This window comes from Echeneis naucrates, chromosome 7 (assembly GCF_900963305.1).
Source record: "Echeneis naucrates chromosome 7, fEcheNa1.1, whole genome shotgun sequence".
Classification (NCBI taxonomy): Eukaryota; Metazoa; Chordata; class Actinopteri; order Carangiformes; family Echeneidae; genus Echeneis; species Echeneis naucrates.
In genome coordinates, this window is record NC_042517.1 from 16,451,603 (window position 1) to 16,476,581 (window position 24,979).

General features: G+C 41.6%; 2 protein-coding genes across 6 annotated transcripts in view; one reads left to right on the forward strand and one right to left on the reverse strand.

Moving 5' to 3' along the window:
- The first annotated feature begins 3,852 nt into the window (after positions 1–3,852).
- On the forward strand, positions 3,853–4,917 carry LOC115045775 (rhodopsin). The gene has a single exon (XM_029505651.1). It carries the CDS (start codon positions 3,853–3,855, stop codon positions 4,915–4,917), a length of 1,065 nt encoding a protein of 354 aa, XP_029361511.1.
- Positions 4,918–8,416: 3,499 nt separating this feature from the next.
- Positions 8,417–24,979, reverse strand: part of LOC115046209 (membrane-associated guanylate kinase, WW and PDZ domain-containing protein 1-like) — an 81,078-nt gene continuing 64,515 nt past the window's right edge. For all 5 annotated transcript variants that reach the window (XM_029506434.1, XM_029506432.1, XM_029506433.1 and 2 more), the window contains 10 exons: positions 22,791–23,046; positions 20,349–20,440; positions 19,398–19,593; positions 18,904–19,206; positions 15,886–16,089; positions 14,424–14,511; positions 14,243–14,303; positions 13,106–13,249; positions 12,603–12,741; positions 8,417–11,045 (listed from right to left, as the gene is read on the reverse strand). In XM_029506434.1, coding sequence (XP_029362294.1) covers positions 9,952–11,045; positions 12,603–12,741; positions 13,106–13,249; positions 14,243–14,303; positions 14,424–14,511; positions 15,886–16,089; positions 18,904–19,206; positions 19,398–19,593; positions 20,349–20,440; positions 22,791–23,046 — 2,577 coding nt within the window. In that variant the 3' untranslated portion in view covers positions 8,417–9,951. The remainder of the gene's footprint in view (positions 11,046–12,602; positions 12,742–13,105; positions 13,250–14,242; positions 14,304–14,423; positions 14,512–15,885; positions 16,090–18,903; positions 19,207–19,397; positions 19,594–20,348; positions 20,441–22,790; positions 23,047–24,979) is intronic.

Sequence of the window (24,979 nt, forward strand, 5' to 3'; positions counted from 1 at the left end):
CCTCTCTACCGGTCACTCGGCAAGAGAGTTCCTGTGGGTAGAGTGAGTGAGCATCACACACTGCCCACACGTTTGTCCTCTAAAAACTGTTGTCATCATGGTATTGAAAAGAAAAAAAAAAGAAAAAGGGCAGCTAGTTTGGCTGTGTTTGAACAAGTTTTTATTGTAAAACCTGTTTGTTACAAACAAGTGAGACACATTACTTTGTCTGAGTGTCCAGCAGTGACAGTCTGACAGTGGAAACACACAGATCCCACATTTTACCACTAAATCATTAGAAAATCATTAGAAATCCAGTCAAACCAATACAGTAGCTGTTAGTTATATTAAATCTGAGGCAGCAACATGTCCACCTCGAGACAGTCACAGTTCTCATCTCTCTTCCGGGTTTATGCTTTTTTTCTTAGGAGAGAAGGTCGTACGTACATATTCATAAGAACAAGGCAAAATCTTGGTGTACAGGATTATCTATTAGTAACCACTTTTTGGCATATCTCCCAACTCAACGTGGATACTTTTTAGACACCATAATATTGTGCACTCTTATTTGGTTATCTTATCAAGGGAGTTCAGTGGGAATCAGCCAGACAGCCAAATTATGAATGTAAAGCTCACTAATTTTACACAATTCCTCAACATGACAAATGACTTGGACCAAAGATTACCAAAGCTTCAAGTATAAAAAGTGCAATACCTCCTTTAAAGTTGTCTTTTAAGTTCTTTGCAGCTCTGTTTATACGGAATAAAGTACAGCTGCACAACAACAGACTATCCAGAACCCAGGACGGGTTCGCCCTTAGTTGTTGCTAGCTGGCGATGGACCAGGAGCAATCATGGTGTTCTGAAATGAAGCAGCTGCAGCCAAACTGATCAATAAACATGTAACATGTATTTGCTGTTGCAAAAAAAAAACCGAGTTGGCTGACTAAAATAAGTTTGGGGGCTAGAAGAATGTCCCAGACTACAGATCATATTTTTAAGAAATGAGGACAATGAAATGCAAAACTGAACTCATGACTCATATCGCAGTCATAATATATCCAAAAACGGTGGTAATGTGATTCTTCTTTTTACTGGCACCTGTGATGTTGAACTATAGAATAATTGTATTTGTAAGCTATACAACAGATTGACCATAGTTGAAAAGGAAACTGATAGAATCTGAGTTTTTCAGATCCACCTTGAAAGAAATGGGCACAGATGCTGTGAAAAATTGGAACATTTTTCCATGGATTTGTGCAAAAGTGTACTTACTTTGGCTTCCTGTGGAGGGCAGCAATATATCTACATGTCCATAAGGAGGCTTTGCAACTCAGCAACAGCTCTGTCCTGATCTGCTGGAGCTGTAAATCCTTGAGAGCATGCGGATGAATCAACTCTTGTCTCACTGACTCCAGTCGGTCTTATTTTTAACTCATATTTTGTACTTTGGGGGTTTCAGTTTAACTTACCTTGCACCATGAGGAGGTACTTCAGTGAGTAGGTCTGTGCACAGTATCATTTTATTTCTAAACTTATTAACTGATGGAGGCTTCAGTTAACAAACAATAGCACTCTTGAAAAAACACCATTTTGGTCAGTGAAACAGATAAAACTTCTGGACTCCACTGTTTGAGAAAGAAAAACAGCAGATCTTTGATTAGAGCAAAGTTGATTTTATGTTTTGATGAACCAATCCTAAATTTCCTCATCCTTGACTCAGATTTTGGATTTTATACACCAGATTGCTTGACTTGAGTTTTGATGACGTATTTATTCTCAGGGAGAGATGCAAACATAAGGCTTATATTTCAGTCATATTCAGTGCCATTTACTCTCCACCAGAGAGCAGAGTTTACCCAGAAAGCAGAAAAAAAAAACGTTCCGTCCAAGAGATCTGTCTTTTGTACAACTTTAGCACTGAAAGTGACAATTGTATGTATTCACATCATGTTTGCATTATTCATCCCTTCAGTGCAGACTCTGATTCTTTTGTTCAATTTGTTTTTGTCACTTATTCAAATGTATGAAAGGATTCTAAAGAAATTCGGTAGGCCAAGGAAATAACGGGAGCTCTCAACTTTAATCATGCTGTTGGAAATTGAGAAGTATTAAATGGAAGAAGTCCCTACATCCATGGGTACAATGCACTTCATGAGATCAGATTTAAAATCATTAATAGATAAAGGAAATTCACACACAGGGACAATCACTTTCTCTTGAGTTTTCAACTGTTCAGACAAAAAGTTACTTCTTCATAATGGCCGTAATTAGGAAAGTCTGTCCCTTTTTCAAAGGCTAATCTAAATATTTGCCAAGAACGATATTCATCAATCCCATTTTTCCATCTTTTAATATCTTGTCATGCTTGACCAAAAGTTGATAATGATTCCCCAGTGTTCAGTAATAACATTTAAAAGGAAAAACAGTTCAGCTCGATGTATGCGAAGCAGAAATATTTAAGCTGTGACAGATTCAAGTCTTGTCAGTTCGTAAAGTTGCATCGCTCTGACGTGCTATCCCTCTGTGAAGTAAAAATATAATAACTTGAATGAATGAATGAATGAATAAATAAATAAATGGGAAAGGGCATCGACATCCTCCCCGGGCGAGAATGGCCCTCTGCATCATTAACATCCATTACAGGCCTCACAGAGTAACACGTCCATAAGCCCCAAATCTCTTTAATACAACCCCCATTAGGAAAGCGCTGATCTCCTTACCAGCAGCTAAGATGGTCCACCACTCAGCAACACCTCTGCGCCTGCTCTACATTCAGCATAGGCCAGAAAATCAAACACTTTCACGCATTACTGAGACTCAGACATTTCAAAAACCTGTTATCTACTGCTGTTACACTGGCCAGGACGATCCAGTCCTGTACCTGGATCTGTACTGGGTGCAGTGATTGATATAAAACGCCTACCTCTTTGCCCATTTCCAAATTGTCTTCGGAATAGGATTACATCTGATAACTTAAATATTTACTTAGCTCTGAAATAAGAGTTAGACTTGATGGCATTCATTGTTAGAGAAAGAGACTGGAGTTATATGTCATGCAATTAATTCATTTTAATGCAACACCAAGCCATCAAAAAGTTACAGCACAATTTTATTCATGAAATTCATTACTAATGCTTGTATTGAAATAGATCAGTGATAAGTTTTTTGTTTTTGTTTTTTTTCAAATTTGAAAAATCTGAAGTGTTCAGGATAAAATAAGATATTTCTTTATTTGTCCCACAATGAGGAAATTTGCATTGTTCCACCAGCAAGTGGACTGCGAATAGAAAAGCAGAATAAAAAGAGGAATATGTACAAGTAAGTAATAAGTAGTACAACAAATAACCATAATACATAAACGGTATAATTAAAATAAAAATAATAACTGACTGACATTATTTAGATGAGAAATATTAGTGATTAATATACCAGAGATGAAATTGTTATTGCACATAATAAATGGCTGAATAAATTAATTTATATTGCACACAACAGAAATTGAATTCGTAATTGGTGGTTCACACACACAAAAACGAAACTCCATGTGTACAGAAATATTTAAATGGGCTACTGTGTTATCATATTTTATAGTAAATAGTCACTGGATACCTTGATGAGCAGGTAAGCAGATGTAACCTTAATATCTTGATGAGTGGTCAGTTATGTTTGCAGTGGTGGCTGGATTAGATATTAACTGTGGCCTAAATCACTTTGTGCTGACGGATTTGGAAAGTGATAATCCAAGGTGTGCCTTTTTAAAAGCCAGACTGTGGCCACCTGAATCCATTTGTAGCAAGGTCCCTCCATCACTCTCCTGAACAGCCAGAAGAAACACCACCAAAGGGCTGATCGCAACCCCAAACCGCAACCATGAACGGCACCGAGGGACCATTTTTCTATGTCCCTATGGTAAACACTACCGGCATTGTCCGGAGTCCTTATGAATACCCTCAGTACTACCTTGTCAGCCCAGCAGCTTATGCTGCCCTGGGCGCCTACATGTTCCTGCTCATCCTTCTTGGCTTCCCCATCAACTTCCTCACTCTCTACGTTACCATCGAACACAAGAAGCTGCGGACCCCACTAAACTACATCCTGCTGAACCTTGCAGTGGCTAACCTCTTCATGGTTTTTGGAGGATTCACCACGACGATGTACACCTCTATGCATGGCTACTTTGTTCTCGGCCGTCTTGGCTGCAATCTGGAAGGATTCTTTGCTACCCTCGGTGGTGAGATTGCCCTCTGGTCTCTTGTTGTTCTGGCTATCGAGAGGTGGGTGGTTGTTTGCAAGCCCATCAGCAACTTCCGCTTCGGGGAGAATCACGCAATCATGGGCTTGGGCTTCACCTGGTTCATGGCCTCTGCTTGCGCCGTTCCCCCTCTGGTTGGCTGGTCCCGTTACATCCCTGAAGGCATGCAGTGCTCATGTGGAGTTGACTACTATACACGCGCAGAGGGTTTCAACAACGAGTCCTTCGTCATCTACATGTTCTTATGCCACTTCTGCATTCCACTGACTGTTGTGTTTTTCTGCTACGGCCGCCTGCTCTGTGCTGTCAAGGAGGCTGCTGCTGCCCAGCAGGAGTCTGAGACCACCCAGAGGGCTGAGAGGGAAGTCACCCGCATGGTCATTATCATGGTCATCGCCTTCCTGGTATGCTGGTGTCCCTATGCAGGTGTTGCCTGGTGGATTTTCACACATCAGGGCTCTGAATTCGGACCAGTCTTCATGACCATCCCCGCCTTCTTTGCCAAGAGTTCCTCCATCTACAACCCAATGATCTACATCTGCATGAACAAGCAGTTCCGCCACTGCATGATCACCACCTTGTGCTGTGGGAAGAATCCCTTCGAGGAGGAGGAGGGAGCATCCAGTACTGCCTCCAAGACCGAAGCCTCCTCTGTCTCCTCCAGCTCTGTGTCTCCTGCATAAACAGGCCATCAACGAAGGCTTCATGATCCACAACCCAAGAAGAAGACTTCTGCTCCCCCGGGAAACGACTGAAGGCTAATATCTACAAAAATAACTTCCTTTTTGTATTTTTACCAAACAAGTTGGTTCAACTTAAAGACAGTTGCGGGAAAGGTCAGCCCATTACAGAGTTGTTCCTGTATGTACAGAATATCCAACTTAACACTCAGTGAGATTTATTTTATTTTCCTGAGTGGAAAGGGGAAATATGTAATCTTTTACAGTTGGATCCTAAATGATATTGGCTTATTTTTGAATGTAGAGGCATGTAACCAAGGCAACGTAAAATAAAACGCACTTTGCAAATGAGTCATCCTGTTTATGTTTTACTTACAATTTGGGAGCAAAGTTCATATGACTGTAGTTTATTTAATCAAATGAATAAATATGAATGACCTGTTCAGAACGCATTTATGTCTTGGGTGAATTTCTACTTCTGACATATTGCTGTGGTGACTATTGGTGCTCCTTTGCTGCAGAATTTGATGATACATTACTTAGAATGGTACAAAAAAACTTATTTGGAGCAGTGTTAGAATTTCTTTCATATCACTATCTGAATTGTTACCATAATCTCATTTCAATCAGAGGTCACCTTGGAGAGTTTGGCCTAGAAGTGAGATTATGACATTATTAATCTGGGACAAATATACCCATGACACAACACTCTTTATCTCATGACGAATATTAATCACATTAGTTAAAGGTTAACGCAGAGAAAGGCTTATTGGATAACACAAATCTGCATTACTAAGAGACACCTTGATCTAAAGATTTGTGTGATGGAAACATTGTGTCCTGCGTTAAGAAGAATGTATAATCGATAGGATATAAACCTTAAAAATGGTTTACTATAAACTATAAATTAGTTGTAAGAATTACTGACAAAACTCCTGAAGACAACTAGCAATGGGAACACAGTAATGTATGACAATATTGCAAAGCACAGATTTGATCAAATAAAATGTATTTACTTAAGAGAAGTTATGATTGCTAGCAAATACTGTTTAATGTTAAAATGTCCTTTAACACAGTTTACTACATTATATGATCTATATATTTTCTACAAACCTACAAGGCTTCATAAACCATCAAAGTAATACCCAAGAAGGGGAATTAATAACTCCTTTTAAACACAAAAAGGAGTATGGTACCAACATTCCTGAAAGAGGAAAGTTACTGGAGATGATGAGGTAGGTCATCACATTTCCTGTAAATCATCAGATTCATTTTACAGGTACAATGTTATTATTATTGTTACTATTATTATTAAGACAACAACTACATACATCACTGCTGAGGTTGCTGTATCGTCGTACATGAAAAGGGTGACATTTTATTCCTTAACAGGTTTCAATATTAAAAGGAGCAGTCGTGTTCCATCATGGCAGATTGGCCACATCGGTTGAGTTTATACCAGTTTGAAGTTAATTCAGGTTTCTAGTGTCATTATTTTCGGTTGATGCTGAGGGGGCGGCATGATTGTGCAATGGTCAGCAGCAGCATCATCAGAAGAAGGCGGCCGCGTGAGCTGCTGGCCTGTGCTGTGCAGAGGTTAGATGTTCTTCTAGTACTTTCCCTGTGGATACTGGCATTTCCTCCCACGTACCCGAGACATGCAGGAGAGTTAAAATGGTGATTTTCAATTGCCTGTGGCTGTGAATGTGAGCAGGAAGGGTTGCTTGTCTATATATGTCAGCTCTGTCATACCAACCTGTTCGGGTGCACCGAACTGATGGACAGAGAACGCCAAATCCTCTCAGGCTGGACTCTGTGAAAGATATGATGATGTCGTGTACCAGTAAGGAAGAGACAAAAAGTACTCGCATGCTTTCCTCCTCCTTGGTTCTCAAAAGTGCTTAATACCAAACAAGGGGAAAGGTAAATGCCTGAACATCTCTCCCATAATGACCTTCATGTGCAGCTGTAGCCAGAGGTGGGTCGTGACAGGTTGCATTTACTTGAGTAACTTTTTGAATCACTTCTGAGAGTAGTTTTACTGTCTCATAATTTTTATTTTTATTTAAGTAGATTTGTGAGGAAGAAACACGACTCTTACAACACAACATTGGGCTACACTTGACTTGTTACTTGGTACTTTTTTTTTTTTTAACCATTTAGTCTATGCATTAGCTGTATTTTTGCCAGAGAGATTTACCTACCACATGACTGTGTTTCACCGATCAGATGTAGCCATGCAGTCACATGGCCACACACAAACTGATGCATAGTGACACAAACTCTTGTGTGTGTGATTTGGAAATTTGTGTTTCTTGTGGCTGAATTTGTTATTTTGTAAATATATGTTTCTCTTTCGTTCATTTTTTTTTTTTTTTTTTTTTATTCGACTGTTTGGAAATGCCAGCATTTACATATTATTTCTTACTTTGCCTGTCTGATTACATCATTTCTAAAAAAAGAAAGACATCACAATCAAACAGTTACTCAACACTTGTCTTTTCACTAAAGGTCAGATCTATAGCGGGCGCGTTGATTTAAAAATTTTTACTGTATCATTATAACATTGTTCCATTAGAAATGACAAGGAACATCAATGGCACTGCTGTCATTGCAGTACTTTAAAAGACATCAGGTGAAGGGAGGACGTCGCGCTTGAGGTGAAATATCCTTTTAAACTAGACAAGGTAGTAGAGCTGACAGCACGTCTTGTCAATGAAGGCTCTAAAGTTTAATATTAAAACATGTCTTAACCATGATTGACCCATCAGAGTGATTTCATAACAAAGAATGAACGGCCAAAAGCCCCTCCTGAGACTGAAAAAAGGCAGTGCAGAAATATGAACTCCTTTTGAATTTGTATGGAAAACTTTATTTGATAATAAAAATAGCATTCACAGACTTCTTTTGATAGCTACATATACATTGTAATCCATCTCAAGGAAAGAAGCTGGATAAGTCCACATCTACCTGTACTTAGACTAATGTTATGTATAGCTTCATGGGTCAAATAAAGCTATGAACAATGTAGTATTTATATATGCATAGTTTTATAAAAAACATTGGCCCATATACATGTACTGCTTTTATCAACACAGAGACAGCATTATGTCCAGAGCACATTGCAAGAAATAATGCTTGAAGAACACAGACTGCATACAAGTGCTTTATAATACAAAGGCAGGCTAACCATCGAGAGAGATTCAAACCATCAAACAGTTTCTGATTGACCAAATACAGTCTTTCATTTTAAAATGTCTTTACATACCTGATCCAGAGTAAATCAACATATTTCTCATAAATCATCAGGTCCATTTCAGAGATATAAACACAATATCACATTCCTCACTGCTGAGGTTTTTCATAAATTTCTCTTTTGTACAAGAAAAAGGCAACATTTTATTCCTTGACAGGTTCCTAATAGTTACATTGGGGGGGCAAAAAAAAAAAAAAAAAATCTTTACAGGTGATGGCCAACAGGTTAACTTCTTAAATGTATTCCTTTTTTTTTTTTTTTTTTGGCTTTTTTTTTTTTTTTTTGTTAAATACAGTACCATGGCAACAACAGTGATCAAACAATGCATCTTGTTGTGGTTTGTCCAATATATTTTTAGTTCTTTAATGAAACATAAAACAGAGAATACACACAAAACACATTTTAAAGCAGCAGTCAGACTCCAGTGGCATGACAGCATGGCTCAGCATGGCAGATTGGTCGTCTCCTGTTCCAGGACTCTCTGTATGTTACCAACACGACAAATCACATCAGCTCTCTGTTCAGACCCAGGAGGTGGTCGGTGCGCTAATTATCAACATGAGGACAGGGCTATAATGATTACTGTGGCATTACAGTGCATCTTCCTTATTGTTTACTCTCACTCAGACCTATCAGATAAAGTGAATAAACTACACTTTAAATTTACGCATGCATCTTGCACAGGGATAATTAACGTTAGATTTTTTGAAGCTTTTTTTATTTTATTTTATTTATCAGTTTTTTTTCTTTAACTTTTGTTGCATATCTGAAAAAAATCTGATTTCATGGCACCTTCAGGGGCTGGTGTCGTGGGAAAGAGCAGATTCATTTTAAATATTAAATTGTAGAGGGGCAACACATAAGAGAGCTCCCAATATTGTCAACTGGAGTGAACGTAAATGATGTTCCTTTCCCACCACATCAGCACATGAAAAGGAACACTGGGCTGCAGTGTTTAAGTCGTTTTCTAATCACAGGGAGAAACTAATGACACCGTGGCCAATTTTCTGATTCATTTTCTTTAATTTCAGAGGTGTGTGGGTGTATTTTGGCAAAGGGTGGTGAGCTGCCAAACATTTCATCGAAGCAACACAATCAAGAGTACAGCATGCTTTCCCAGGTACAGTGTGCACTTCTACCGTTGTCCTTAAAGGTTCAATGTAGCTTTGCTCAAGATATACGCCAAATTAAAAATAAATAGCGAGCAAAAACATTATATATTATTTATATAATTATCACTCTAGTTTTCCCGTCAGATCTTAGATTTCGATTTTTGCCTTAAGTCCAACGTGATTGTGAACCATCAGTGTCTTGTGCTATAGTTTGTTCAGTAAAGCAATTCAGGGATGGAAAAGACATCGAAAAACAAGTTGAAAACAAGCTTAGTATTTAGTTAGAAGTTACCACAACTGGAAGCATGTTTCATACCTCTGAGGGAACAAATATTTAGATTCAGCAATGCCTACAAAAAGCAATATCACTGATTTCATATGCAGGCACATACAATACCTTTACTATAGTACAACAACCTCTATTATGTTCAAAATAACTATAACAATGACAAAACCACCAGTATGAACTGATAGAAGGATTGTACTCCTGCTCTTTTATCAATCTCTGGATGGGATCACAAGTTGTCGTCAATCAACTCAAATCAGTACACCAGTTGACCAAATAAAGCACGAGAGTTAATATCCTCAGAAGTCCAATTCCAGTGTATGGTACATACTGTAGTTTGTACAGATAGAGGAGAGAGTGGCGAGGGGGATCTCTGCTCTGCTCTAGATGCTGAGGTCTTTGGGGCTTTCTTTGTACAGCCTTCTTTTGGGCTCAGGGAGCTGGTTTGGGCTGCGACCTACTGTCTTATTGTTATGGCCTGTGTTGTTGTAGGCAGCATTGTTGTGTGCAGCGTTGTTCTTCATCATGCTGTAATAGTCCTTCAGTCTCGGTGCTGCTGCGTAGTTCAGCTCGTCCTGGCTGTAGGTGCTGTCGGGGGAAGAGTCCCGCTCCGCTCGGTACCGTCTCTCCGGTGGCCTGTTCATCCGATATGTCTCCTCCCTCCTCTCTGAGGAAGAGTCTCTAATAAGATTTCCATTCTTTGTGGCTCTATCATACGTACGGCCTCTGGAAAGAGACATGGACTCCCCGTTGTTGTTGGTGTGTTCAGGGGTTGTGGCCTCCCTGACTCGCCCAGGCATCTGTGAGTCCTTGAGGAGCCTCCGCTCATAGAACTTGCGTTCAGGAGTGGCTGCGAGGAACCCTCCATCATCGTACTCCCTCTCAGGTGTACGGTCCCGATGTGCTCGCTCTGCCCTGCGGTCCATTGACTTGGCCCGTCGGTGATCAGGAGATGAGGTGCGCTTTCGGGTTGGTGAGCGGTCAAGGGAGCCGTGGCGCTGCAGTCGAAACCTCCCGTCCAAAGTGGAACTGCTGCTTGAGAGCTCTCGTCCCCTCACTTTGTCAGCAGCTGCAGCCTTCTTCCCCGAGCTGTCTTTCCTCAGAGTCTTTAGGAGTTTAGAGATGCCGCTCTCCGACTCTGACTTCTTGACTTTGCGGCCTCGGCTCTTCTTGTTGCTACTGCTACTGCTGACACTGTTGTCTGGAGACTGCTGTCTTGGGGTACTTTGACTGTGATTGTTATTCCAGGTGTGATGATGGTGGGGGTTAAATTGCCGGCCTTGGTAGTCCATCTGATCTGACCCAGCCCTGTTCCTGTCTCGGCCACGCGCAGCCTCCTCCTGGCGTGATGGTTTGTGAAGGTCTGGTGGATAACTGGACTCCAATGAGGTGTGATATCGGCTGTTAGGTGGCAGCGTTTTCACTTCCGGAGTGTTTTGTGCCCCGGGTGTGGGAGGGTACCTGTCACTGCTGCCGTCTGCAGGAGAAGAGAAAGGAGAAGGCTGTTGATTAGAAACACTTAAAAAAAGCATGCAATGCGGTTGAGGTAAACAGCGATGACGTGATATTTATTGCGTTCAGCAGACATGACTTTCCTTGTTGGTTCACGTGAGCACTTGCATTGACATGACAGCAGGTCAATGCAGAGATTTATGGAAATCATGCATACGTGTACTCTTTAATTTTCTGTATATATTCCCAGAAACATATTTTTAACATCTATACACAGAAATTTTATTGAAGAGATAAATCACTTCAACTCGAATTCTCTACGGGGCTGCAGGTGATCACAAGGTGATGTCAGCAACAACAGCGGTGCGACACATTGGCAAGTGTAGGGCAGGGGTTATCAGTGACACAGCAGGCACCTAGGACATCATTCAAAACAAAATATAGAACTACTCAGTGTCCATCATTGGCAGGAACAAACAAAAATAAATAAATAAGAAAATAAAAAAGGTGGTTTGGCTGTAGGCCTGTCAAATTAGAGACAAGTTGCGATGGTAGCATGTGATGAGCAGTGGTATTATATTAGTCCCATTTGAAAAATATCTGTTCTGGTGCTGGTGGAGAGGGCAGGACTTGTTCACATACAGATAAAAAGATTAAACAAGTCAGTTAAACTCAGGCATGGCAAGGCACAAAGCAACGACACTCAACAGCCACAGCCACGCGCAGACACACAAAGCGGGATGCAGGTAGGGATGAGCTGGAAGGAAGTGTGGGTAAAATCGAAAAGGAAAAAAAAAAAAAAAAAAAAAGAAAAAAAGATGACATAGAAACTGGATTGGGACAGACTTTTGGCTACAAACCGTGGTCTGATTTTGGCCCATTAGGTAGAAACAGGGCTCTCCCATCTTGTCATTCCTCATTGTACCAACAGCGAGATGAGGAGCCATCATCGCTGGAGAGAGGAGGAAGAGCCCAGCAACAAGAGACAATACGAGAGAAAGAAGCAGGAATAGAGAGGAGAAGACAAATAAAACAGACAAGAGGCTGTTTTACGCTGCATCTTGATAGAGAGAAGAAGGTGTTGTGAAAATATAAAAACATTGCACTTTATATATATATATAAAAAAAAAATATCTAAGAGACGGAAAAGTGGCAGAAAATTAAACCCTAGATAAACCAGAAAAGCATGCTGAAAATTACAAAAACATCACTCAGACTGTGAGCAGAAAAATCTCTCTGCAGAACATAAAGCTCTCGGGAGGGAATATTACTTCAATATGGTCTTGTTCAAATTCAACAAGCTTTTGTGTCAATCATCTTGGGCTGAAACCAGAATTCAATTCAATTCAATTCAATTCAATTATTGGATCAGAAAGTGTTAAATGTTTCCAATTTACTGTAATAACATACATGATGCCCAGTTATAAAATGTCTATATGTCCCCCAGTGGTGCACTAAACAGATAAGAAGCCTAATTCTGGTGTGCAGTGTGTACAGCTGTATCGGTAACAAGATTTCAATCCTGGCATTAGCTTCTTATTTACAGAAGTGGGAGAAAAACATTGGCAGCATGTTTACCTACCATATTCAGGTACAGATCCATCTCCCCGCTTGAGGACCAACCGCGCCCTCCGACCGCCGTTCTTGATCAGTTCAATGGCACGTGAATGCTTCATGTTCTTTGTGCTCTCTCCGTTTATCTCCAGGATTTCATCTCCCACCTACAGAAGAGAGGCCACATACGGATCGCCCATCAATGTTGTGCCAACGACTCGCTAAGGCAGAGTATTAAGCATTTGTTAATAATTACTAAACACTAATATCACTCAGCTCAATAACCGGACTGAACTATTACCCTATTTCTTTTTATTTCATAACAAATTGAAAAAGCAAGGTGTTAGATCATTCTTATATGGCAACAGCAAACTGAATAGACGTTTAGCATTAGCTCAGGCTAGCTTTTGCTCTATATAGTTAAGATTTAGCAGAAATGTGTTTGCTTTGCTTTGCTTTGTAGAGCAGTCAGGATCTGAAGAGATTCAGCAGAGAAAATGTTTCTTCATTCCATCTTTAATACGTTCATACCCTCATCTTTCCATTTCTGACAGCAGCCCCATCCTCTGCAAGTCTCAGAACATACAGGTCCATGTTGTACTCCCGTCCTCCCCTCAGGCTGAAGCCAAAACCTTTACTGTCACGCTCAAGGTCCACAGAGTAGAACTCAGCATCCTATGAGATAGAAAAAGGCGATAAAGAGAAAGTCATAGAAAGGGACCAGAGAGGAGGAGTGACTAATCCATGGTGCACACGGGAGTCGAAAGGTGAATCCACACGTCAGGACTAATCAAGCCATGTCCCACAAAAACTCACAAAATGTCAATGGCAGTACAATATCAAAGAATGCATGAATAATTAATGCTGTGTGAGCCTGTGAGCAGGATACAGATCGCTAAGCAAGGGCAGCACAAGGGCTGCCCAAAACTTACTACACTCATCAAAAGTTCCCTCCCAACGAGAAGTATGGTCTCTCCCAAAATCATTTTCTCTAGTTCTTACAGGCCCCGAGCCTTTTCAAAAAGATGCTACGCTCTCTCTCTCACTTGGATAGCAGATCTTATTGATACTGCGGAAACTTTAGTCAAAAATAGACAAGTATAGGGAATACAGTTGACCCACCATGACTTAAACACATCCATGAATACAGTGATTAACATGTCAGACATCTATCTGCCTATGTGGAAACACATAACGTTCAGGAAGGAATCCGGTATGCCTCCTCCATCATACCGTTCTTGTCTGTTTCGTTGTGCTTTGTTACGTATGCAGATGTTTCCGTAATGCAAAGCGGATGTTTAGGTGTCAGTACACTATCAGAATTACAGCTCAGTTGGCTGAATATCTGTCTCCAACAACTATGACCAACTTTCACAGTCACTCTATACTATGACTGGTCATAAACTTTGGTCTCTAGTTATCTTTTGACACTACACCAATTATTTCTGTCACAATGGAAGTCTTCCTGAAGAAATGGCTTGAACATGTCAACCATTCTTTGGAATCTCTGAGGAAAAAGACCTTTCTTTCTCCTGTGATGAGAATTTTTCGACAGTTTGTTGCTAGTTTATTGCTGGGTGTTACTCGCCGTGACTGATAACTGCTGGGTAACCCAGATGATTATGAGATGTGCAGTGAAGACATAACTTTTTTTTTTTTTTTTTTTACCTGTGCTGTCTGGGTTTGTGTGGGTGGAGCAGGAGGAGCTCCTTTTGACTTTGAATTATTCCTTTAAAAAATAGAAGAAGAGAGAAACACATTTTAAGACACGCTGATTCCCCAATGCACATTTTCGAGTGTACAGTTGAGTTTGTGTGTTATTAAAAAAGAAACACGCATCATCACCTACCGAGACTCTGTGGACTGCTGAGGTGTGTGTGTGGTGGTGATGGTAGCTATCTTCTCAGCATTGGTTAGCAGAGAAGCATTGGAAGATTCTGGAGGGATAAAAAAAAAAAAAAAAGGAAGGAAAGATAAAATAAAGAACAACAGTGGTTTTGTTAAATGCATTCGCCTGTAGCCGTTTTTAAAAGACACACTGGAGAACAAAATGTTACTGTCCAGAGGAGTCCCCCGAACCTCCCACGGGGTCCTGTCTTCGACCTGATGCTAACTGCTTGTGAAGTTGTCATTTGCCATTTGCTCATGAACTACACTGGCCTCACTACACTAAAAAAAAAAAAAACAACAACAACGAAGAAACGACGACAACAAAAAACACAAAGCAGAACAAAACAAAAAAAAAAAAAACAGTTGTTAAGCCCTTTCTTTAATTGCATAAACACCATCAAGAGCGCTGCATACATTAGTATCCTCTGACATTTAGCACCAACATCAGTACATCAGCCTGATTCAGTCTGAAGCTTTTACCAGGATTCTTCTTCTTACTAGAAAACATATGACCTCCTCACATCCACTTTATCATTCTGTAGTGAACAGATTGCTACAAGCACAAACATCATTAGTTGTATCTGGAATGAGATTAAGATGGACAAATAAATCCCAGTTTTCAAAGGCCATGACACGTTTACTACTGGGAGACCTTGTGTCGAGCTAGCACAAGAATGACGATTTGAGTGTGAGAGAGAAAGAGATTCTTTCCATTGCTCTCACCTAGTGCCTTAATTAACTTTAGTTTCTTTCTCTTTGGAGGATACTGCATATCTCAGCTCAGTGCTTTCAGTGGTTGACCGGCGGCAGTAAGTAACACCCTTGTTATAGTACTTTATGTAAGTTTTCTCCCTAACGTCCAGCTTTGGGTCACACAAACTGTGAGGAATTAAAAATGCTAAATGGGACTATAAAAAAAAAAAAAAAAAAAAAAAAAAAAATCTTGCGTGCGCTTGTGTGTGTTGTAACTTTATTTTAACGTGGCACGGAAAAGCCCTGTGATAGACTGGTTTCCCTTGTCTTCTGTCCAATGCCAGCTGGGATTGGCTGTATGCCCTGATGAAGGATAAACAGGATAGCTGATGGATAGATGGATGGATGGCTGAGTCAAAAAAAAAAAAACTGCTATTGAGTACCTTTTTCATTTCATGTTAACAGTAAATTCATACATAAAACTGAAGTACATGTTACAATGTGAAGAGAGAAGAATTAGGGGTGTGTGATGGCTGTTTCTGGGGGCAAATCCACTTCACTCCCACTCAGTGAGTCACTTCTTGAGATACCAAGGTTCACACCCTGATGGAAAGTGCTCTGGCCTGTGAAGAGCAGGAGTGCCCTTTCCTTCCTACCACATCCATGAATAAGTCACATCATGCTGTATTATGAAACAGTCACGTGAGGCTGCAAGCCAAAAGCCTTACCATCACCGGGGATGATCCTGAGTGAGACTGTGTTCCCGGCTTCCTTGATCAGGTTGACGATGTCCGAGTGTGACTTGTTGGTGATGGAGCAGCCGTTGACAGCCAATATTCGATCCCCTACTTTCAGCTTCCCGCAGCGGTCCGCCGGGCTGCCCTCAATGATGCGCCCAATTTTGTGGGGCATGGCCACACAAGCATTTCCAGCTTTTGTGTTCACGTACATGTTTGTTTGTGTGCAAATGTTATATGTTAGAAGTAGAGTGTGGTGATGATTTGTTTGATTGTTTTGTTGATTTATGTTCAAAAAGGAAAACAAAAAAAAAGGTAAGGACAGAAAGAAAACAGGGAAGAAGAAGAAAAGATAAAAAAGGTCATTTATCCAGATCAGTTCATCCACAGAAAGCCAATGAGCTGTGTGTACAGCCTAGATTAACAGTCAGTATAGATGCAGGATTATTACATTCAGTGTAATGTCAAACTTAAAATCATGGGCTCTTTGGGAATATAAAGTCGGCTCATAAGACAATGACCGAGTGTGAACTGTAGGATCTTGGCCAGCAAAGAACCTGGGCAGGATTTGAATAGTGTAACACTCCGCTGTGGTATGCGCCTCCTGTAGCTTACATATGGGGCGAATCACTGATCAATGCAAACACTGCAAGAAATACAATCTCCGCCTGAGTGACAGTAGTCAATACTGTACATCTTGTTTACACAGAAGCCATGAACACACCCAAGGGATCTCCAGTCCACCTCACCCTTCCTCCATCTAACACCCTTTATCTCTGCTCCTCCTTGTCCCTCCCCTTGCATCCAGTTTTTATATATTTGTTTGCACATCCATATTTGTTATATCACCTTACTTTACAGCTACTCTGCCTCTCTCTTGATTGAAAAATGTAGTTGTATCCTGTCACTCAGTATAAATAATGAGATATGGAACATTCCACAGTGTGGCAAGTGTCCAGGATTTAATACCTAATCTGCTAAGCACAACACCCACCCCCGTGTCAAAGGAGGAGATGACAGGGGGATGGGCCCGGCTGGACTAGAGCAAAATGGTGTATGTATGCCTGGTGTATGGGAGATGGAATCAGCTAAAAACCATGTAGTACCCCAGCATGAATCCCTACTTCCATGCATTTTTTTTTTTAAGATACAAATTTCTCTGTCATATTTCAGGTCGTGTCACACATTGGTTGGAATTTATAGGGGGAGTAAGTGCGAGATGCTACAGCATAAGCTTAGATCAGCACATGAAAGCTCAAAGTCCATTCATCTCACCCTCCCAAGAGTAACAGTGAAGGAGCAACGCAGTGCTTGTGTGCAAAAGCAAAAATGAGAACCTCAAAAGATTAGGAGACGTTTAGACATGGCTCTTGGCTGGCACTGTCGCTGGTGTCACTATAAATAATACATTAAGTCGTGCATCGCATTTTTGCAGAACAACACCATTAGCCAATACGATCAATGAAATCTTCTCTGGGCAGTCAGTGTGGCTAACATTTCATCCATTCTTGTGTTTTGCCTGTGACACAGCCCAGTACATCATCATAATGGCTAACTATACAAGGCACCTTGAAATGACATTGGTGTTAGAAATTCATCACTACGAGGTTAATACCAAATTTATTCTAGGACAACATCTACAGCTCCTCATCATTGCCTGAGCAGTTTTAATACACGCAATTCTGCTGTTTCGCCGTAATGCGTAAATGGTATAGACAGTGATGGACTGTGGTGAGTAGACTCCAATTACATGCTGAAAGAATTGTTGGGGGCAGCTCTGAGGCATGAATGAATCTGTGTTGATGGTGTTGGGATAATGCTGTTTCGGGCCTCATCCCAGGAGAGAAGAGTTGCGCTCAGCACATGAGGCGATTTCTCTATCCCTAAGCTCATGACAGCGGGTTTGTGACCTCTTTGGCATTAAGTGCACTCCTGTCAAACACCACTCAACTGCTATTCATAAAGTGGAGGAAATCAAATGAGGGGTGACTGCAAAAAACACCGTAATTCTGCCAAGAGGTGGCATAAGTCGTTTCTCTCAGTGGTGCATTGATGAACTTGGTGGACGTGTGTCTTGAGTCTGGGGATACGCTTTGGAGACTAGTGCTGTTTTAATACACTCACCAAGGCCTTTCGAGATCAAATTGTTTTGGGCCTGTGTAAGCCTTGAAAAATCTTTAAAAAACTGTTCAACTTAATTGCATTATTTAAGAACGAAATTAAAGCGGTAAAACGCCTAAATTTCATTTACAAAAGTCAAACTTTTTTCCCTCTTGCCTACTTTATGTTGTATTGGGGACTGTAAAATGTTTTTGTATTTTATTGTCTGTTATGAGACGTTATATGCAGATAAACTATAAATGTCCAAAAGTAATACTGTGCAAAAGACGCTCAATCCTTTTTAGTGCTGTTTAGTACTGAAAGGACTACAGTGACAGAAAGTACAGGAAGTACTACAGTGTAGTATACGGCACTTATTCAAACTTATTCAGTTAGTTTTTCACCCATGTGTGATATAATAACAAATTATTCTTTGCTCTCCATCATACACTGATACTTAGGACAGCATAGTTTTGAAACAAATGTTAAATTGTATTAAAAAGTTGTGCAAAGTCTCACATGCTGAACCTTGCAGAGTCTACGCAGCTGCATGTTTTAAATTTAAAAGTGTTATCATTTGTGACGTGACAACCTTTGAGGAATTGCGCTCTGAGACCAAAATATTGCTCCAATTAAGACTTAATTTCTTCATGCTGCTCATGGGAGTGATTATTGATTGATTGTGGAGAAAAATAATGAAAACACACAATTTTAGGAACATGCGCTAATATAGATTGCAAATGCCCAAACAACCAAACTGCTGAGTCAGATTAAAATCTAAATCGATTGAATTGAATCCTTTGAAGTCAAACATAGTCAGGCCGTAGTAAACAAAACTAATTCCCATGTCAAAGTGGATAGAAGTGCCTGCCAATCTTAACTAGCTCCAGCTCAGACTGCCTCACTTACCAAAGGTGGTGCCGGCATCAGGCCTGGAAACAGACGACACAATGACGAAGCCGAAGCCCTCATTCTCCCCGCGCTGGATCTCCACGTCGTACGGCTGCAGGGAGGCAGGCACCACCGCGCTTCCGCTGCCGCCTCCCCCACCGCTGCCTATGCCGCTGGTGGAGCCACTGCCTGAGCTGACGGTGTTGAGCGAGTTCTGACTCCCCTGGGGGGTCCGCTTGCCCTCGGTCAGGCTCGGTGCCTGGGTGCTGCTGTGGTGGGACGAGGCCGGTGACGGAGGAACCTCGCCTTCTCCTTTTGACACTGGAGAGGATGAATAGTAAAGACTGGTTAGACTACTATCACAGTGTGTTTCTACAGCTTTTAGTTCACGTGTTCATATCGGGAACCTTCGCCTGCCTCTGTTCACAGAAAAGGAAGTTGGCATAACATGTGACCACATGTGACCCACGTATGAAAGCACATGCACAAGTTTTATGTGAAACTGCAATCACCACCATATCCAGCGGTCTTGCGTCGTACAGTGAGGTTGACGTGGCCCTGTTTGGCAGCCTGCTGCATCAGCTGCACCACCAGCTGGTGAGACTTGCCCACCACTGCCGTGCCGTCCACACAGATGAGCTCATCGCCCGACCGCAGGCGTCCATCCTCATCCGCGGCCCCGTACTTCACAATGTGCCCGATGTAGATCTGGAGAAGGCACACAGTGTTGAAGGGGTTTTTGTGACAATGCTTTTGTCAAATTCTGTAACTTTGGGCATTATAATCTGAACACAATAGTTTTATTGTTGTGATACGATGGATAATTATGACTCTGTCTGTTTCGAAATAAAAACGGACAGTTAAACATAGCAGAGTTGCAGAGCGCATAATTTTATGGTATTTGCTGCTGACATTCAGGGAAACCAAAAGGGCCAGTGTGGCCTACTGAGACCTTATAGAAGTTTGTGTGCTTCAGGCATTGTGTAGGCGTGTACACACAGCTCTGACAGAAACAAGAATCCATCTACAAGTGCTAACTCCTGTGGGGTAGACCTGAAGCCTGCTGCCTTTTATTTCCCTCTGTTCCTCAATATCTGCTGTCCACTCCCACTCTCACTCCCCCCTTATAGGACAAATATATGGCAGACTACCAGAGGGATTGGCGGGTAAGGCTTTTGCCGTGCTTAACAAGCTGTTTATATGATCCTCCAGAGAACAACAATTCCAGTCAGAGTGAGAGTCACGTGTTAGGACTTTGTGCTACTCTGGTTTAAGACTTTCATCACACAGAGAAGCGAGAAAAAAAAAGGAAACTAAATGAATACGTTGCAAAAAAATAGGACAGAGCTTGCTGAAATCAACGGTATGTATGAGGTATAATTTTGCATGCACACTTTAATCTCGTACTTTATCAGCTGTCTCAGTAAACTATCGGTGAGATCCAAAGGTGGATTGATGCTTACCGGCTCCCCAGGTTCATTTCCTCCCAGGATGCGAAAGCCGAAGCCGGTATCCTTCCGCCACAGGAAAATGTCCTGCTCCTGGCAATCTGGCACTGAAACACACAAGTGGAACAGTGAGAAGACGACATGGAGATGAAACACAGAGTCACCCCTGACATATTGGTGTCTTTGTAGGCCGACTGCTTAGGTTTTGTTCTGTAATCAACAAATGAACACCTGTTTTGTCTAATTACAAGGAGTCCATGTCTAGTCGTTTTTATTGCAGATAGGTTTTCCTTTCCTATCAAGTGCCAGACCGAGATCAGGGAAGATCAACAGCTGTCATGTCTCCTGCTCCGGCTACGCCTTGTTCAAAGCGGGTTGGATCCTTGTTCTCATGTGGAGACGGCAAACTAGGCTGAATAAGTCTCATGCTGTGACCTTGTCATACTCGCAGACATGCAATCTGAAATGTTGATCTCTATTATTAGCCTCAATTTATAACTGTGCCTCTCTCACACGCATGACTTTGTGGCATCTTTCTCCAGCTTACAGTTGCACACGCATAACTTGCCACGCATTTGCAACTCGCCATGGACGGAGCAGACTGTGGAGGAGGACACAGGCAATTTGGTGTCAGTCTGTGCAGCCCACAGGGCCCGTCTGCACAGGAGGCACGGACCATTTCTTCCTGCGATGCCTGCTGTCTGTGCGGCTGCCACGCAAGGCTAGTAGTGAACCCATTAGCTCCAGCTCCCCTGCTCCCCCGATAACTGGCTCAGTTGTGAATTAAACTGCTGTGGCTAGGCTTGTAATTAACCCACCGTTGACCCGCGTTTATAGAGTACTGATCAAAGTAAACCAACAGTTAGAAGAGCAGCTGTGTGCCGCATCAACAGATAGGTGACATGAAGCGTTGGAAGAGGCGGAACTCCGAAAAGCTCCCCTTTCAGTCACATTGTACTGCTGTATTGTTCTTTCAGTGCTGCTCAGTGGATGCATGGATGCAACTTCTCACAAATTCAAGAGCGCACGTGGCAGCATGTGCATGAATACATATGAAGATACAGTCAGAGAATCTGGGCCTCTGTCATTCTTTGTCTCCCTCTCCCTCTCTTGTTTCATTGTGTGTGTGTCCCCCCCCCCCCGACACAGAAAGGGGATGCAGCTCCTTCAGGGGTTATCACACAGATATACCAATCAGCAGCAGCTTAAAGCAGCTCTCTACGGGCCCAGTTAATATTTAATCAGCAGCAGTCCTAGATTTTACAGGCAGCCATGATTATTAACCAACACGGCAACACATGGCGTGAGCACGACATGCTGCACTAGCCTGCAACAACCACAAGCGCCCAACAAGCTAACATAGCAGAGATTACATCCATTCCATCCCCCAAAAATCTGCAGGAGCACAGAATTGTATTTCACAGCATATAGTCGTCTAGTCGCCTTTTAATTATTGCCACCAGTGTGAGCGCAGGAAGTCTGGAAGACGAAATTCAACCAGATGATCCATCTTACCCCCTCTTGGGAAAGAAAGTGGTTTGACACCCTCACTGTGGTTCCCTATAAATAATGAAAGAATAGGCCATGACTGCAGACGATACTGAGGAATTTAACAGAGAGGCTGCCTCCATTTTTGTGTTCAAGTTTTAGTATTTTAAATAGTTGTCCCAGACAGGCTGCCCATAATAACTGGTCGGTTTTGAGCAAAGCCAAGTGGTTTAAAAGGTGAAGCGCTTCTTGCCCCTGCATGCTGGACGATGCCCAGTAAAGCATACAACAACATACAGTACATGCGGTTCTGTATTCTGTACTTATGTGTTCCTTTCAGGTTGGTAAGAACTTCAGACTGAGCATGCACATACACAGACCACATCATCAACAAGTACTTGTGTGCTTTTCAGGCACACGTTCCTCATACAGGCACCTTTTGTCGTTGGATAAATCATGTCTTAGTAAGCATGCATTTATTTAGCAAACGTAAAAAACGTAAAAAAAGCAAATGTAAAAAAAAAAAAAATATATATATATATATATATATATATATATAAGTAACCCATCAACAGATGCAATTTGCCCTGTGGTCATCACACTGAACTCTGTCACATCTCCCCTAATTGGGAACTTTTAAATTTCCCTTAATCAGAGCAATTTCAATTCACCAAAAGGGCCTGGCTATTCAATCGGAGTAGTGGATGGGACTCCAAACAAAATAAAAAAGTAATATAAAAAAATGTACTTAGCAGTTACATAGCAAAACATGACCTCAATGTTTAAATGCTAAGTTGGATTTTCAAATAGTGCAAAATACTTGCCATGAATGCAGAAGAAAGAAGAGAATACATTCATGCGGGCACAAGGCTAAATGCTCTTAAATTCTTAAGTCAGCGAAAGCTTCAAACTTTTAAAATAAAACGAATGAAGTAATGAAAGCGAATGAGTAAAATGAATTTTACTCACGTCGGCTCTCATACATGCTCCTGGACTGAGCCCAGATTTTAAAGGGATCCGGCTTCTTCTGAAGGGTGAGGGTGCCATCTGCGGGATCCTGAGGGGGCAGGCCTGGCAGAGGCTGGGTGGGGGCAGCAGGAGTGGGAGCCACGGCCTCACTGGGCATAGCAGAGGGTGGGTGGCTGGGAGAATCTGTGTGGGTGCTGCGATGGCTGCACACACTGTGCTGGGAGCTGCTCTGGCTGTCTTTCCTCTCTAACTGGTGCTGGGTGGACAGAAATCAGAGGCATGTATATGTGCGTGAAGGATGGGGGTGGATGTAAACAGAAAATGGAAGTAGAAAGTAGACAGAGGAGAGAAAGAAGTGAGAGCGATAAGTGAGTCAGTGATAAGGGCGAGATAGAGTGGAAAGGAGATGAGTGAGGAAAGTGTTGATGGAGGACAAAAAGAAAGAAGCAACCAAGGTCATCTTTTTTAAACATTGCAGTAGAACATTTCTCATGAAAACGTCTGCTAGAGTGTGAGGAGAAATTACTTGGTTTCCATGGTTGCCTGACAAAGACAGTTTGCAATGTGAAGGGATTTTCATGAATAAAGATCTCGCCTTTATGAATCCAATAAACTGTTGCCTGTTGCACAAGGTCCAGCGCATGGAAACACAATCAAGATCGGACTCACTTGACGCAGAAATGTGTAAAAACGAAACGGTCAAATCTCACCAGCAAAGAAGAATCCTGATTGGTAAGATAGAAATATTGGATTTATACTCAGTTCGGTGAAACAGCTTAAAAACGACGAGCTGATTGTTTAACTGTTGAATTGAACAGAAAGGTGTTTTAATGCTGAAAATATTCATTTGGTTCAGACAAAATGTGAACATTTGACTGACGTTAGTCTCATGGAGGTACAGGTGTACAGGGTGTTGTTATCTCTGCTACACCAAGCCACAGCAGCACACACCTTTAACCCGACACACTGAAGGTGGCACAGCGAGAAATACCATTTACCAGCAGATTTTGACACAAGACGACAGCAACAAAAAACGTCATCATCAACATCACAGCTTGTTGGCAAAATACGAAATGATCAAATGTCTGCAAACGTTTATTTCTGTTCAGCTTGTAGGGCTGTTACTGTTCCAGAATGTCATAGTTTCCTCAGCTCTGTAAATTTTGCCATCGACAGCGAAGAACATAGTTCCTCACTGCTGCTAATACATCAGCTTGAATATTTGAACTGGTGGTTTGAGCTTTTGATAAAAGGTGACGGCCCAAATCGTGATGTTTCTTGTATTTACCTCGTTGCAATGAAAGACAAAAGAACTACCATTGTGATGACTTGTAAAAGTTCTGCCTCTAACTTCGACGACCAGTTGAACTGGTGTCAGTGAATCATTGTTGTGTTCCTGGCGTCTGAGCCAAAACACCCTCATTGTTCTAATATAGTGCTGTTTTTGATCCCACATGGATTATATATAAAATACCAAAATATTCTTATGGGTTTTTATTTCCCCGCTGCTCTGATTGGATTTTATGTAATCTTTAGATTCTTACCAACTTAATACACATATTGTCACATTATTTCCTGGAGATGCATGAAAACCTTTTGTGAAAAATGGGATTTCCATGAAAATGGAATTACTGACAGTCAGGGCACATCTAAAAACCAAATCATTTTCTATCTGATATGTACAATAAACCAGTGTATGAAATCTCACTCATCACATTCACTGAGATGGAGGGTCAAATATTCCAGTAATTCTTCTTAATGAGGACAAGAGCCATGCAGAATTTGATCACTGGAGACTTGCTTAATGGGTTGAGACAGCACGGTCTCTCTTGCATATGGGAGTTTACTCAGAGCATCTCTTTAGATTCTGAACTGGAGGCAAAATGGTTGTTCTAGGTTGACACGGAGTCGCATGCGGCGTGACATTTCACTGACATGAAAAACTGGCTTTTACTCGACGGAGAGCTAATCCAAAGTGACAGTCAAGGCAGGACCACTATTATTCCCACCCAACCCCCGAAGAGCGCTCAGCCCTCCTCCATCCACCGCATCACGTGACCTCAATAGGTGACACCTTTTCTGACAGATAACATTTCAAACTAATCCTAATCCTAATATCCATCCATCCATCTGAGGGGAGGGCTTTTAGATCACGAGACACAGGACAAATTTTTTTCAACTCAAGTGCT

What these genes read in the sequence shown, in the direction of transcription:
- LOC115045775 (XM_029505651.1), top strand. Translation starts at nt 3,853, where the DNA reads ATGAACGGCACCGAGGGACCATTTTTCTATGTCCCTATGGTAAACACT.